Source organism: Ostrea edulis, chromosome 3 (assembly GCF_947568905.1).
Source record: "Ostrea edulis chromosome 3, xbOstEdul1.1, whole genome shotgun sequence".
NCBI classification, from domain to species: domain Eukaryota; kingdom Metazoa; phylum Mollusca; class Bivalvia; order Ostreida; family Ostreidae; genus Ostrea; species Ostrea edulis.
This window is the reverse complement of record NC_079166.1, coordinates 93,816,305-93,833,332: the sequence shown is the minus strand read 5'-3', so window position 1 is coordinate 93,833,332 and position 17,028 is coordinate 93,816,305. Positions and strand designations below refer to the sequence as shown.

The window sequence follows — 17,028 nt, the reverse complement described above, 5'->3', positions numbered from 1 at the left end:
CTCGCCATTCTCCGCCAAGTTAAACACTTGATGTTCCCGCTAAAATCAGAAGTAAACGTTTCCAACCTGTGTTCAACACTAGTGACTGTGTTATGAATTACACGTTTTATTTACAACTCGAGCAACTCTCGTAACTCGAGTTGTTCAATCTAACGTGCCCAAGTACAAGTTACTGTTAACACTCGGAATATCTCATGTACAAGTTAATTAGTATCCAACAAAAACAAATATGGCGGATGTTGAACCGTATCAAAATCTGTCAAAGAGAAAAATATGGGTTCAATTGAAGCGTTTGGATGAAATACATCATATAGACCAAGGTAAAATGTAATGTTACAGTGTGTGGGAGCGCATAGTCGCTAATTTTATCAATAATACGTAGAGAAGCAGGGTTTGACATTTACTTTTTTTTTTAGCACTTAACCAAAGGCACCTGAATTTCTGTCAATTTATATATGCAGAGCTCCAGATAATTTTTTACCACAAAGAGTATTTACTCCCTGATTTTCAAATCAATGAGTATTTTGCTTTTCAGAAAAATTCAAAAGTGTATTTTGTTAATTTACAGATTATCTTTGTTCTTTTGCACAGAAGATGTCACCAGATAAACGATACTTCTTCCGTTAAACTTTAACTTAAAGTTTATACTAAAAGGCCGCTCCAGCTATTTACGGGGAAAATCCTTTGCAGTTCTTTTTATTGTCATTGGGAATTTGATATTTATCATTGATGCATTAAATTTGAATATGTCAGACACTCAGTCACATACAAGTTTTTTTTCCTGTGCTTTCAACCGCACACTAACTCTTTAAGAAAGAAAGTATAACAAGTAGGCCTATATAATAGTGTTTAAAAATTGTGATTGTCATCAAAACGTATTTAATAGTGCTAAATATCATGTATGATCAAGCCCTGGGCTAACCTCAATTCATATGAATAGATAATTCATATTTATATCATACTACATGTATCACAAATACGCGGACTAATACGCATTACTTTGGGAGTGTAAAGCGTATTTACATTCGCTAATGCGTAATTGTACGCATGATTTTCAACTTAAATGCGTATTTGGTAAAATTTAATGAGTATTTACGCTGATACGCATCTTAGGATTTTTCGATCTTTGGCTTTATTGAGCGACTTACTGACAGAAATTCAGGTGCCTGTGACTTACTCAGTCGGACTACCACAAACGAATTCAGGGTTTGAAATTAACTTTTTCAAGCACTAGTCCGTACGGACTAGTCACTGTTGATGTTCACTAGTCCGCAAAACATTGCATTAGTCTGTCCAGTACATCATATTAAATGATCTTCATTTTATTCAACAGTATTTAATGAAACCAAACACATCACAGTTGCAATCAATTTAATTTCTGACACGTACAGAAGAAAGAGACCACCATATTTTATTTCGCATTCAAGATCTTCAGAAGCATACAATATTAACCTCCGAGTTAATCCATTTATAAACATCCATAAGTGCGTTCGAGATCGACATTCCTGTTGTTTTGGTGCTCAGATCTTAGAGCCACAGGAGTTCGAAATTTTATCAATAAAGTCAATAAAATTCACTCGATTGACCAAGTCATGAGCTATAGTGTTATGAACTACTATGTTAGAGTCGCGAATGACGAGAACATGTGCGCACAAACATGCATGTTCTCAGACCACACTACTTGCAATTCTTGCACCTAAAATACGTTCTCATGATGTGTACTCGGCGTTCGGAATCTACAGGAATCTGACAATTTGTGCATGTTCGAAGAACGGCGGTCTCGAATGCACCCCATGTGTTTGGAAGCTCCGGATGTCATAGTCACACAAACACTTAACCATGCAGGTAATTAATCGACCATAAGTTCAAACATCTAAGAGACTCTGACAAATCTTGCTAAAAATCTTTACCATATTCAAGATTGATTTCCGGATTTTCACTAGTCTGTACGGACTAGTGCTATAGAGAGTTCATTAGTCCGACACGTTTTTTACTAGTCTCGGACTTACGGACATGAGTTAATTTCGAACCCTGGAATTTTACTAGACCTGACCTTAGATCCACTAGCTCTGACCAACCTTCCAGAAAAAAACTGATACAGGGGTGTGATTTTTCCTCTTTTCAGAGGAAATCCTCTGATTTGCTAAATTTTCAAAAAATGAAACACTCTGGATTTGATCTAAAGTGGCAGAAAATTATATTTTTCCAGGTAGGGTGAGGTGTTTTCCTCCCTTTTTGACCAGTTTTCCTCTGATTTCTGAGGAATTCAGTCACATCCCTGCTGATAGTTTCTTCATATTTAAATACTTAATTCAAATGACAAATGTTAAGTTTGAACTAAAACATATTTAATTGTCTCAAAAAGATCTTTAGTCGCGTCATTCACTTTGATACTTTTATTTTCAAGCACATTTTCACATCACGCGGTTTAAAATTGCTCACAAACTCTTTACAGATATTTTTGTTTAGTTAAGAATAAAATATCTTACGGTTTAAAGTAAAGTTTTTTGCTTATTTTTTCAACACGACCAGTTGGACTAGTAAATTTTAAATAATGTCTAAATTGACATTTTACCAGTGTTCAAAATTAACCATAGACCGAGTCTATGTTAAATGACACTCGTCTATGCCAATTGCAATTGAGATAGACCAAATTGTCTATACCAATTTACTAAGTTTAAAGCATGAAAGTTATCTCAAAAAACCCTACATGGTCAGTCGACGTATGATAAACATTCAATGTGAGGAAAGGAAGATATTATTATTGAAATGGAAAGAAATTATGCTTTCTAAGTACATTAAAAGTAAATGAAGATGTTTTAAATTTGTGTTATTTTTTTTCAATGTTGCAGTATATCATAATTCGATGAAGTCTATGTTCTCTTGTTTTGGCATGGACCCGTAGTCTAGACCAAGTTTTAAACCAATTTTGAACACTGTTTTACCCAACCGGACCTATCATTTAGTATACTCAGTCGGTCGGACGTGCCTTAGTGTCAAACCCTGAGAGGAAACATATCGGTATTGCCAGTTTCGCTGTTTGGGAGACAATATAACAGCGAAGTGAGAGATTTGATTTCTATCGGACTGCGGTTTAGATTTTTTTTGTGGGATCAGGCAGTGATTTTTTTAGGGCTGAATATCGGGTACCTGTAAAGTGCGAAACAAAATCAAAACGAAATGAAATCTACCGAAACGAAACCCATCGAAACGAAACCTAATGAAACGAAACAGATTGTACATGTATAACCGAACTTTTTAAATTATAATAATTAAAAATGTTATCTTAGGCCCCTGTGAAAGTTACCACATATAAATAAAATTCGCCTCCCCTGATATAGGCTTTGGGCTTGACTGATACAAAGTTTTAAAAGTTGGAAGGGGAGGGGGTGAGTAAGCACAAAGTACATATCCGAAGTTGATTAAATACCATAAATTTCAGAATGGAGGTTACAGTCTCGGAGGTCTTGGGAAACACACTAAACGAGGGGTGGGGTCACCGGCGTTGGATCCGCCTTTGGGTATAGATACATAGTTTGAAGAAGCTGGTGTCTGAGAAAGTTGAAAGCAGGAAGAGCTCTTAACCTCTTATTTTATCTCTAACTACTGAGGTGCGAGTACTTTCAATAAGGAAAAAAAATTAATTAGCATACCATATTATATGAATGCAATTCGGTAAGATATATATACATGTATTATTAAAAATTATTATTGATATGTAGTGAGTCTAAAGATAACTCTATACATTTGGGATGTTGCTAAGACGTGGAATTGAAAACGGGACGGAAAACGGAAATTATTTTATGCAATAATATCAGGAAGAGGTCAGCATTTTGTAAAATCAAAAGGCTTATGAACGAGGGAAGCATAAATTACAAAGAGAATGGGAGGACATACTCAGAATCCACCGTTTGATATACTACATACAAATACACAATATCCACATGTATACATAGATTTGTCTTTAGAGCAAGAAACACTGAAACATGTATTTATGCCCAAACGTGGATCCAGCGCCGGTGACCCCACCCCTCGTTAAGTGTGTTTCCCTTGACCTCTGACCTGTGAGACTGTAACCCTCCGTTCTGAAATTCATGGATCTGAAACTAATTGCACATGGTATTTAATCGGATATGTACTTGTACTTACTCATCCCCCCCCCCCCCCCCCCCCCATTCCATTTTTAAAAATTTGTATAAGTCAAGCCCAAAGCCTACATCAAAAGGGAGGCGAACTTTTATTTATATGTGGTAACTTTCACAGGGGCCTAAGATACCATTTTTAATAATTATAATTAAAAGAGTTCGGTTGTACAATCTGTTTCGTTTCGGTAGATTTCGGTTCGATTTTGTTTCGCACTTTACAGGTACCCCCGAATATCGGCCCTTTCCCCTCCCAAGAATCATTAAATTTTTTACCCATTTAACTGTCGAAAATGTATTTGTTGAAAAATAAGTTCGATGTGACAAAGACGCATCAATTCTAGATGATTTAGACAGAATAGTTGACAAGTTTAAGCACTTAAAGAAAGGAAAGTCGAATATAATTATGTAGAATAAAGAAAGAATGACATTATATACTTGTTTGATATGATATATTTAGCTTATTTACAATGATACAGGTTTCTCCCAAATTGACCAAAATGTTGACAATTTTCCCCAAATTTTGAAAGCCACGTGACTAATTTGAAAAATGTTGAAAAATCACTGTCAGGGGCCTAGGAGGAGTAAGCATCTCTGTCGACCAGTCACACCCACCAGATAGACTTATTGGTCTCCTAGATCCGCATGGAAAACTGTGAAGTCAAAGCCGTTACTAAGCTCTTGTGTTTACGGCAGCCATTTTGATTTCAATTGTAAAGTTTTTGAATTGTTTGATATAGAATTATAAATTAACAAAATGATAAGAAGTTTTGAGGACATTTTTTGTTGGAGCATCGCAACGTGTAATTTGTTTACATTTTCGTCTAAAACTTTGAAAGATATGTTACTGTGCATACTCTGCACACCCAATGACATTCTGAGAAACAGCTGATCACATTTTATGTAAACTTGGCGTTTTAATTTTCTGTTTTAGAGTTAGTAACTCATTAAAAAAAAGTTGTTTTAACTATGAAATTTTGTGTAGATTACGAATCTGGGATCCAAAATACCTTTTTTAAAAAAACTTATTTTATGATATGGGCTTATGTTGTACTGTTTGCAGTACTCTTTTTTACTGTGCAACCTGTTGCACCCCACCCCAACATGCTCTCAAATACCAGGACTTTAAGTTTTGTTTACCTTGGCAGAGGGTAGATTATATATAGGAATTTTGCATGCCAGGATAACCTCAAATGGTGCCAAGTTTTATCGCAACACCTGTCAAGCAGATGAGAAGTTTCGAGCACTTGAGTAACAATATCTTTTGATTGGTTGGTGTATTCTCATTATTACAAACAACTGACACATTTATTCCTTAAGTAGACTTTTATGTACCAAATCACATAGCAAGCCTCTTTGTGATGTAAGCATGGTTTTTTATGTAAGAATATATAAATATTTAGAATTATTGACAAAACATTTGCTGAGAGTAAATATTTCAAGAGGCAATGAAACTCTTTCAGTTCTGTACCTAATGATAATCATTTCATAGACGTTCACAACATGTAATGACAATAATGTGTTTTTCAATGAAAAATTTGATTTGTGAAAGAAAGAAAGATGTGCATTGTGGAATATTAATGAAGTGCATTGTGGAAAAATTAAATGTTAGTCAGACTGTAGGAAGCTAAATCAATACGGCAAAGCAGAGACTTCGCTAAAAAAAAGAAGTTGCTTATCTTTGGTTCACGTTCCAATTATTTACCTCCATCTTGATGAGAGAGAAAGGGAGAGAGAGACACACAGAGAGAAAGGGGGAGAGAGAGACACAGAGATATATATATATATAGATTTGCTGATTGACAATCAATAAGGAAAAATAATCCATAATCTGTTTCTAAGCTCTTTATTTCTTGCATTGTCTAGATGAGGCATGGAATGGCAGTAATGATAAAGTGATTTATTTCTTGCATTGTCTAGATGAGGCATGGAATGGCAGTAATGATAAAGTGATTTATTTCTTGCATTGTCTAGATGAGGCATGGAATGGCAGTAATGATAAAGTGATTTATTTCTTGCATTGTCTAGATGAGGCATGGAATGGCAGTAATGATAAAGTGATTTATTTCTTGCACTACCTAGATGAGGCATGGAATGGCAGTAATGATAAAGTGATCAGAAGTCTGTGTCTTGGAGAGCAGGTTGGATTTAATGAAGTCAAAGATCGACTTTGTGAAGCATTCCAAATCCATGAGAAAGGGGTTGTGTTTAAGGTGAGAGGGTGACATAGAATCCTGAGATTGGAGTGGACGGACAATCCATAGGGCCAAAAGAAAATATATGTGTGTTTCCTATATATTTCACTCCTAAAATGATTAGGTAGGGTAGGTAGGTAAAATATTTTATTTTATTAAAACATTTTATTTGAAGTCTTAGTTTTTGATATGCTTTCAATACAGGTCTATATACATCACAAACACTTTTCACACATTTTGAGGACCAATAGTGGTTAAAGATTAAATCAGAGGAACTCAAATGCAAAAAGAAAAAAAAATCAATTTAAAAATTCTGGATTTTTATTTTATTCATTTTTATTGTCAGGGTTGGGAAACTGGAAACACACATATATTTTATTTTGGCCAAACTGAAAAATTATTCAGATTCCAGTAAGGTTTAAACTTTACTATAACAGAAATCTCACAATAACATGTTTGAAATCTTCACACAATGTACATGTATGAGCTATCAGTTTTCCTAACAGCAGAGTTATTTTGCTTTCACTTTTTACTTTCACTTTTTACTTCAGAAATCTATTTCTTCTTATTTCAGTTAAGGAACCACAGAGGGTCTCTGATACCAATTAAAGGAAATATTCCTATCAACTCCAAGTCTGTGTAAGTGACCGGGGGAGACCGTCATTGTATTGTGGTAGATATAGAAACAGCCTGTGTTATTGTGACAGACTGCCATGTGAGATTTTTCTTTCTCACATTATCACCAGTGTGAGATTGAATTTACTCATGTGAGACAGCCATGTGAGATTTTTCTGTTTCACAATGCTGCGACGTCATTTGATTGTGACGTCATATATTTTCTATGATTTACGTTACACGGTGAAGATTTGCGTTACACGGTGAAGTAAAAATATATTGCATTGTTATCTTTAAATTTTAATGTATATAGCGTTCTATTGGACAACCTTGGGTTTTTTAGTTTACACTTAATAGTGTAAACCATTTTCGAGTATGCTCTTTCTGCCTATCTAATTAGTTTTTGCATCGAAGTTCAAATGAGGATTTTGATAATTTAGAACTTTCTCAAAGCTCCTAAATATATGCACTAAACTGTAGGTAAAATGTGAGAAAAATAATCCTTCATTATTTACTCGTGTGGGATAGGGAAATTCCACCTCTGGAAAAAGATTTGCTGTCTAGGACTTGGCAAAGCCTCGTCCTAGACTGCGAATCTTGTCCCCTCAGTGGAATTTCCCAATCCCACACTCCTACTAATGAAGGATTCTATTAGTCTCACACTGCTATGACATCATTGTATTGTGGTAGATATAGAAACAGTCTGTGTTATTGTGACAGACTGTCATGTGAGATTTTTCTGTCTCACACTGCTACGACGATGTCATTGATTATCACGTCATGTATTATCAATGATTTATGTTATATAGTTTTCTGGTGGATAGTCTTAGTTTTTAGCTCACCTGAGCTGAAAGTTCAAGTGAGCTTTTCTGATTGCCTGTTGTCCGTCCGTCTGTCTGTAAACTTTTTATATGCCTGTCATTAGATGGGATACATTATGTTATGGCGCTGTCTGTGTGTCTGTCTGTCTGGTTGGCTGTCCATCCATCCGTCTGTCTGGGATCCTGTTTTCTAAACTTTTTTCTGTAATAGATGCATGTAGGACTTTAAAATTTGGTCACAATTTCTCCCTCAAATAGTGTAAGAGTGAGTTTGTATATCAGCTGGATTGGTCCGTCCTTGTCCTACTTTAGGGCTATAAGTAGGTCAAACAGTTTTCCAGACTTTTTTCCGTTACAGATACAGATATTGCCTTGAAATTTACACGTAAGCTTTCTCTTAGAGATATACAAGTTCAGTTTGCATTTCAGCTGGATAGGTCTGTCCTTGACCTACTTTTGGGCTAAAAATTGGTCAAACAGTTTTCCAGGCTTTTTTTTTCATTACGAATACAGATATTGCACTGAAATTTAATCACCGACTTCCTCTTTAGGGGTAGTAGTAGATCAGGCAGTTTTCTAAATTTTGGGGGTTTTTTTTGGTATGGTCACAGGTATTGCTCTGAAATTTAGTCACAACCTCCCTCTCAGAGAAATACATTATCAGTTCACATTTCAAACTTAATTGATGCACCATGACCTACTTTAGGCCTAAAAGTAGATCAAATGGTTTCCTGGACTTTTTATCATCACAGATAGATATTTCGCTGACATTTTGTCACAACCTCACTCTCAGAGCAATATACATAATCAGTTCACGTCAGATGGATTGGTGCACCATGACTCACTTTAAGGCTTTTCTATTCAGAATGTGTGTTGTATCAATTCATAGTGCACAATATGCTTCCAGGTTGAATTTCACTGTCCGACGGGTGTATATTGTACTGCTTGAGGTACTCTTGTTACATTTTCAACTTTTTTTCCAAAACTGCTGTGCCAATTTTAACCAAACTTCGCAAAAAGCATCCTTGGGTGTAGGACTTTCAAGTTTGTTCAAATGAAGGACCATGCCCCCTTCAAAGGGGAGACAATCACAAAAATGTAAAAATAGGGTGGGGTCATTTAAAAATCTTCTCAAGAACCACTGGGCCAGGAAAGTACAACTTTATATGACAGCTTCCTGGTATAGTGCAGATTCAAGTTTTTTTAAATCATGGCCCTAAGGGTAGGGTGGAGCCACAATAAGAGATCGAAGTTTTACAAACAAATATAAAGGGAAAATTATTAAAAATCTTCTTCTCAAGAACATTGTGCCATAGAAGTTTACATTTACATGAAAGCTTCCTGTCATAGTGCAGATTCATGTTTGTTAAAGACATGGCCCCGTGGGGTAAGTTGGGGCCAAAATAGAGATCAAAATTTTACAATCAAATATATAAGTAAAATCTTTATATATGGACCTAGGGAACTCAGGTGAGCAATGTAGCCCATGGGCCTCTGGTTTTAGTTTACACTTAAAAGTGTAAACCATTTTCTTGTATGGTCTTTCTGACTGTCTATAGTAAGATTCAAATGAGGATTTTGATTATTTTGAATTCTCCAAGCTCCTGAATTTATGCACCAAACTGTGGATATAATTTGAGAATAATAATCCTTCATTATTTTCTTGTGTGGGATAGGAAAATTTCACTTTGTGAATCTTGGATTTAGCAAATCCGCATCCTAGACTGTGAAGCTTGTCCCCTCAGTCAAATCTGCATCCCATACTCTGAAGATTGTCTCCTCAGTCAATTCCTCATCCTAGTCTGTGTAGCTTGTCCCCTCAGTCAAATCCGCATCCTAGACTGTGAAGATTGTCCCCTCAGTCAAATCCGCATCTTAATCTGTGTAGCTTGTCCCCTCAGTCAAATCCGCATCCTAGTCTGTGTAGCTTGTCCCCTCAGTCAAATCCGCATCCTAGACTGTGAAGATTGTCCCCTCAGTCAAATCCGCATCCTAGACTGTGCAGCTAAATTGTCCCCTCAGTCAAATCCGCATCCTATACTGTGTAGCTAAATTGTCCCCTCAGTCAAATCCGCATCCTATACTGTGTAGCTAAATTGTCCCCTCAGTCAAATCCGCATCCTAGTCTGTGTAACTTGTCCCCTCAGTCAAATCCTCATCCTAGACTGTGTAGCTAAATTGTCCCCTCAGTCAAATCCGCATCCTAGTCTGTGTAGCTTGTCCCCTCAGTCAAATCCGCATCCTATACTGTGTAGCTAAATTGTCCCCTCAGTCAAATCCGCATCTTAGTCTGTGTAGCTTGTCCCCTCAGTCAAATCCGCATCCTAGACTGTGTAGCTTAATTGTCCCCTCAGTCAAATCCGCATCTTAGTCTGTGTAGCTTGTCCCCTCAGTCAAATCCGCATCTTAGTCTGTGTAGCTTGTCCCCTCAGTCAAATCCGCATCTTAGTCTGTGTAGCTTGTCCCCTCAGTCAAATCCGCATCCTAGTCTGTGTAGCTTGTCCCCTCAGTCAAATCCACATCGTAGACTGTGTAGCTAAATTGTCCCCTCAGTCAAATCCGCATCTTAGTCTGTGTAGCTTGTCCCCTCAGTCAAATCCTCATCCTAGACTGTGTAGCTAAATTGTCCCCTCAGTCAAATCCGCATCTTAGTCTGTGTAGCTTGTCCCCTCAGTCAAATCCTCATCCCAGACTGTGTAGCTTAATTGTCCCCTCAGTCAAATCCGTATCTTAGTCTGTGTAGCTTGTCCCCTCAGTCAAATCCGCATCTTAGTCTGTGTAGCTTGTCCCCTCAGTCAAATCCGCATCCTAGTCTGTGTAGCTTGTCCCCTTAGTCAAATCCGCATCCTAGACTGTGTAGCTAAATTGTCCCCTCAGTCAAATCCGCATCTTAGTCTGTGTAGCTTGTCCCCTCAGTCAAATCCTCATCCTAGACTGTGTAGCTTGTCCCCTCAGTCAAATCCGCATCTTAGTCTGTGTAGCTTGTCCCCTCAGTCAAATCCGCATCCTAGTCTGTGTAGCTTGTCCCCTCAGTCAAATCCGCATCCTAGACTGTGTAGCTAAATTGTCCCCTCAGTCAAATCCGCATCCTAGTCTGTGTAGCTTGCCCCCTCAGTCAAATCCGCATCCTATACTGTGTAGCTAAATTGTCCCCTCAGTCAAATCCGCATCCTAGTCTGTGTAGCTTGTCCCCTCAGTCAAATCCGCATCTTAGTCTGTGTAGCTTGTCCCCTCAGTCAAATCCGCATCCTAGACTGTGTAGCTTGTTCCCTAGGTGGATTCTGTTCAGCTTTGTTATTTATATTTATAGCTTGTATTTATAGCTTATAAGCTCTTTTTTCATTGAATGATTAATATTACATTTTATTTCAGACCTTACATCTTAGAAGTAGTCAAAGTACACCAAAATGGTAAGGAAATTAAATTTTGATAATTTTTTTTTGTTGTTGTTGTTGTTTTTGATACACACATAATTTTAATACTATGAGGCCTAGAAGTCTGATAAAGATCAAACCTCTCACTTTGCTCGATATATGGACAGTCGCCTCCACGCAGTGATTGTCCGTATATCGAGCGAAGTGAGAGGTTTGATTTTAATCAGACTGGGGGCCTAGAGGCATATCAAGTCTTGGATGTTATGAGCCATCTTAATACAGATGTGTTTCATGAAATAAAATGTACATGTGATGTAAAATCAGAATTCTAGAAAATATTTTTTGAAGTGTCAGACATTTTGAATTACACTTCTAGAAATAGTGCCCCTCGCCCCTCCCAAATTATAAGATCTTGTCACTTGATGTAAGATTATCATAACCTAATAACAGGTCACAATGACCTAATGTAGAAAAACCTTGTCCGGCTCAGATTAAATACTAGGGGGCAAAACGTATGTAAAGAAGTGTAGTGTGGGAACTTTTAGTTTGATGTATGTAAAGAAGTGTAGTGTGGGAACTTTTGGTTTGATGCAGTGAAGTACCACACATTTGGACCTATGCTTAGCGCTCAGGGTCATAGTAGTGAGTCAGGACACATAGTAATGGGCGCTCAGGGTCATAGTAGTGAGTCAGGACACATAGTGATGAGCGCTCAGGGTCATAGTAGTGAGTCAGGACACATAGTGATGAGCGCTCAGGGTCATAGTAGTGAGTCAGGACACATAGTGATGAGCGCTCAGGGTCATAGTAGTGAGTCAGGACACATAGTGATGAGCGCTCAGGGTCATAGTAGTGAGTCAGGACACATAGTGATGAGCGCTCAGGGTCATAGTAGTGAGTCAGGACACATAGTGATGAGCGCTCAGGGTCATAGTAGTGAGTCAGGACACATAGTGATGGGACGATGATCAATTATTATCGAAGATTGATTGGTTTACCCTTCGCCCTGCATGTGGAAGGCCGGGATTCGAATCCCGGCCGTGACAGACCTTAGTCGTTAAAACAAGTAGTGACAGTTCCATCGCCAAACGCTCGGCATCAGTTGTGAATGTCATGGGTCCTCAGAGATTACCTTAAAAACAGATGTCCCGTGTCACAGTAGGTGTGGCACGCTAAAGAACCCTCACTGCTTAATGGCCGTAAGTGCCGAGCATAAGCCTAAATTTGAAGCCCTTCACCGGTCTTGGTGATGTCTTCATATGAGTGAAAAATTCTTGAGAGAGACGTTAAGCAAGATACAATCAATCAATCCGATTCCGATTATCAATTATAAAATTTTATAATCGAAAGTCGCTGTCAAAACTGGAAATAAAAAAGGTGGATAACAAGGACCGAGTTAGTTTCATATTTAATTCATTTCAAAATGGCGAGCGCTAGCTAGTAAAGACCATGCCAGTTCCAGATAGTGCCAATTTTACTGTTAAATAAAACAAAGCATGTATCTTGTTTTGTTCAGCACAGTTTTACATGTGCAATGTTTAAATATCTGTTTCAGTCCCAAGGTTAATGCCATCTTTATTGTAGTTTGCTGTTACATAAAAATTTATGCATGAATGACTTGTTTTGTTCATTCATGCAGTATTAATATAGAGAAAGTAACATACATGGTGGTGCAGAAGGTTTAAACAAATAATATTAAATGAAAAACATATTTTTTGAATGTCATAGAAAAACGATTATTCATTGAAAATCGATCGGTTTTCTACTCCTGTTTACAAAACGGTTATCGATTATGACTTTAAATCGATTGCCCAACACTAATGACACGGAACCTCTGTGATTCTCGCTTCAGTATTCATGGGTAACGTTAGAGTTTGATTTGGGAAATGGATAAAGAGTTCTCAATTAAAATACAATGTTTCAAATTTCACAATTTATCATAATCCAAATGTTGTATAAATTTCCATTATATAAACAAAAAATAAAAGCTTCTTAACAGTGTGAATAAGATTTTAAAACTGTTCTTGCAAATTCAAACATGTTTCAACTTTGACAGATCTGCCTGCTTGGACATTAAATTCACCAATGAAATAAACTAAAGAAAATTGCAAAGTCAGGGGAAAGCTCTATGACATTAATTTACAATGGTAGAATGAAAGACAAAGCATACCCAAGTCAAGGAAACACTATCCCAAGTCAAGGTAACACTATCCCAAGATCTGACCATGTGTGTGAAAATGCTTTCCCTAAAGATCAAACATCAAGTATGCAATTAATTTTCAATTATAAATTTGAGAATACTTCTACCAAATCTAAAAGGAAAAATCACAATTATGAAATAAGGATTTTTAGAATCCTACAAATACATAAATACAGCTTCACTTCTAAATGCTGAGCGTTTTGGCAAAGGAGCAATCACTACCTATGTTTATGGTTTAGGTTTGATGCAGTCATGGCACCAGCAGGGCTCTTTCTTTGACATGTAATAATCTGAGATTACCCTAGAAGATTTTCGTAGAATTCTAGAATATTGCTTGGATTAGGAAGAGGAAGAAAAAGAACTCTTATGATTTTCTGATGTATAGGCTTTGTTATTACAGAGTTATGGGACTTAGAAGTTTCATTATTGATAAGATAATCGCTCTTTTTTAGCACTGAATAACTTGGAGATTACATGAGAAGATTTTCGTGTACATGATGTTCTGATAAGGCAGAAGCAAACCCTCTCAGATTTCCAGATTTCTGTCCGTCTGTCTGTCTGATGTTCTGATAAGGCAGAATCAGACCCTCTCTGATTTCCAGATTTCTGTCCGTCTGTCTGTCTGTCTGATGTTCTGATAAGGCAGAACCAGACCCTCTCTGATTTCCAGATCTCTGTCCGTCTGTCTGTCTGTACTTTCTATGTCATGCAATAACTTCAGTTTCCTTGGGAAGAGATTCACCTGTCTATCCGTCCATTGCAGGACCCTTTCTGACTTGTCAGTTTTTCTAGTTTCTTCTTTATTACTACATACTAGTATGCCTGCTGAAATTTATTTATCATCAACGACAGTTGTTCCCCTTTACGTTATCTAGAAAAGTTACCGCCGCGGTGGTCTAGAGGTTAGAGCATTTGCCTCGCGTGCCAGAAGGACGGGGTTGAAATCCCGGCTGCGACAGACCTAAGTCGTTTTAACAGGTAGTGACAGTTCCATCACCAAATGCTCAGCATCAGGTGTGAATGTCACGGGTCCTCAGAAATGACCTTAAAAACGGGTGTCCCATGTCACAGCAGGTGTGGAATGCTAAAGAACCCTCACTGCTCAATGGCTGTAAGCGCCGAGCATAGGTCAAAATTTGAAGCCCTTCACCGGTCTTGGTGACGTCTCCATATGAGTGAAAAATTCTCAAAAGAGACGCTAAACAAGATACAAACAATACCATCTAGAAAAGTTTGATGGTCATGCAAATTTAAGATTTAAAGACAATTAAACAACATATTTCAGATGGTATTTCTGATAGAATTGAATTATTCTTACTCCATTTTTAGCACAGATATCATAGATTTCACATCAATTTCTTTTTTAGTGACACCAAAGGCTAAGTCTGTGAAGATATTGAACCAAACAGAAACAATGAAGAAAAGATTCGAGGACATAATGAGACGGGTACCTGTTATAGAAATCATCAGTAACCTCCATGTTATTCAATTCACAGTATTCATTGTCAGTAAACAATTCACAGTATTCATTGTTATCAGTAAACAATTCACAGTATTCATTGTTATCAGTAAACAATTCACAGTATTCATTGTCAGTAAACAATTCACAGTATTCATTGTCATCAGTAAACAATTCACAGTATTCATTGTCAGTAAACAATTCACAGTATTCATTGTTATCAGTAAACAATTCACAGTATTCATTGTTATCAGTAAACAATTCACAGTATTCATTGTTATCAGTAAACAATTCACAGTATTCATTGTTATCAGTAAACAATTCACAGTATTCATTGCTATCAGTAAACAATTCACAGTATTCATTGTCAGTAAACAATTCACAGTATTCATTGTCAGTAAACAATTCACAGTATTCATTGTTATCTGTAAACAATTCACAGTATTCATTGTTATCAGTAACAATTCACAGTATTCATTGTCAGTAAACAATTCACAGTATTCATTGTTATCTGTAAACAATTCACAGTATTCATTGTTATCAGTAAACAATTCACAGTATTCATTGTCAGTAAACAATTCACAGTATTCATTGTCAGTAAACAATTCACAGTATTCATTGTTATAAGTAAACTCCATGTTGATACAAATCAGTGATTCCTAAAACTTTCTATGTCACTTTGGTATGAAAATGATGTACAAGTGTTGTTGTGTATGCTTTTCCGCTGACTGGAATGAGATGTGTGTTGTTTTTTACGTATGAATTATTCTTAATGTTTAGGTGGAAAATATAGAATCAGTTGTACCAGATTTGGATATCAGAAGAAAAGAAAGAGTTGAATTGGTATGTATATAGTTAATATGTAGCAAATAGAAGAGGGAAAAACTGATCAGAGTATGGCAGGTGTCATATCTAACATCAGAATTCCATCCTCGACTCTGAAGTTAAGCTGTATCTGAATGCTCTGGAGATTTCGAGGATATGTTCTTACTTGTTTGAGCAATGATTTTTATTTTTATGGCACAGTGCAGATTTTGTCCCATTCTGTCAATAGGTTCCATTTACCAATTAAAACTGTTGTTATGGAACTGTTGCTATGGAGCTGTTGCTATGGTTGGTTGTTTTATGTCCCGTCGAAAAATGTTCACTCCTATTGAGATGTCACCAGCTGTAAATGGAGTACCATAAATTTAGACCTAAGCTAAGCGCCCAGGCCCTTAACAACAAGGGTTCATGAACCTGCCAACGCCTGCTACAACACAGCCTACATTTTTAAGGTTATATCCTTAAGACCCGTGATTCTCACTTCTAAATGCAGAGCAAGACCCGTGATTCTCACTTCTAAATGCAGAGCAAGACCCGTGATTCTCACTTCTAAATGCAGAGCAAGACCCGTGATTCTCACTTCTAAATGCAGAGCAAGACCCGTGATTCTCACTTCTAAATGCAGAGCAAGACCCGTGATTCTCACTTCTAAATGCAGAGCAAGACCCGTGATTCTCACTTCTAAATGCAGAGCAAGACTCGTGATTCTCACTTCTAAATGCAGAGCAAGACCCGTGATTCTCACTTCTAAATGCAGAGCAAGACCCGTGATTCTCACTTCTAAATGCAGAGCAAGACCCGTGATTCTCACTTCTAAATGCAGAGCAAGACCCGTGATTCTCACTTCTAAATGCAGAGCAAGACCCGTGATTCTCACTTCTAAATGCAGAGCAAGACCCGTGATTCTCACTTCTAAATGCAGAGCAAGACCCGTGATTCTCACTTCTAAATGCAGAGCAAGACCCGTGATTCTCACTTCTAAATGCAGAGCAAGACCCGTGATTCTCACTTCTAAATGCAGAGCAAGACCCGTGATTCTCACTTCTAAATGCAGAGCAAGACCCGTGATTCTCACTTCTAAATGCAGAGCCTTTGACGACATTCACTACCTGTGTTTACGTCTGAGGTTTGACATGGTCATGGCGTGAAAGGGGTTCAAATTCACGGCCTCTCGGTTATGAAGCAAACATTCTATCACTGAGCGGCCGCAATTAAGTGAATTGTAATGTTCCTGAATACATGCACTGCCCACAATTCAACAGCAGACACAAAGTAATGCACCTCCCACAATTCAACAGTCATGAAATAATGCACCTCCCACAATTCAGCATCAGACAGTCACAAAGTAATGCACCTCCCACAATTCAACATAATACAGTCACTAAGTAATGCACCTC

The 17,028-nt window shown here is 37.4% G+C and overlaps 1 protein-coding gene across 1 annotated transcript in view; it reads left to right on the top strand.

Annotated features, from left to right (window-relative positions):
* Positions 1-211: 211 nt before the first annotated feature.
* Positions 212-17,028, top strand: part of LOC125677117 (uncharacterized) — a 36,886-nt gene continuing 20,069 nt past the window's right edge. Inside the window, exons 1-6 of the mRNA XM_056159453.1 lie at positions 212-320; positions 6,225-6,355; positions 6,912-6,976; positions 11,146-11,183; positions 14,715-14,794; positions 15,587-15,649. Coding sequence (XP_056015428.1) covers positions 230-320; positions 6,225-6,355; positions 6,912-6,976; positions 11,146-11,183; positions 14,715-14,794; positions 15,587-15,649 — 468 coding nt within the window. The 5' untranslated portion in view covers positions 212-229. The remainder of the gene's footprint in view (positions 321-6,224; positions 6,356-6,911; positions 6,977-11,145; positions 11,184-14,714; positions 14,795-15,586; positions 15,650-17,028) is intronic.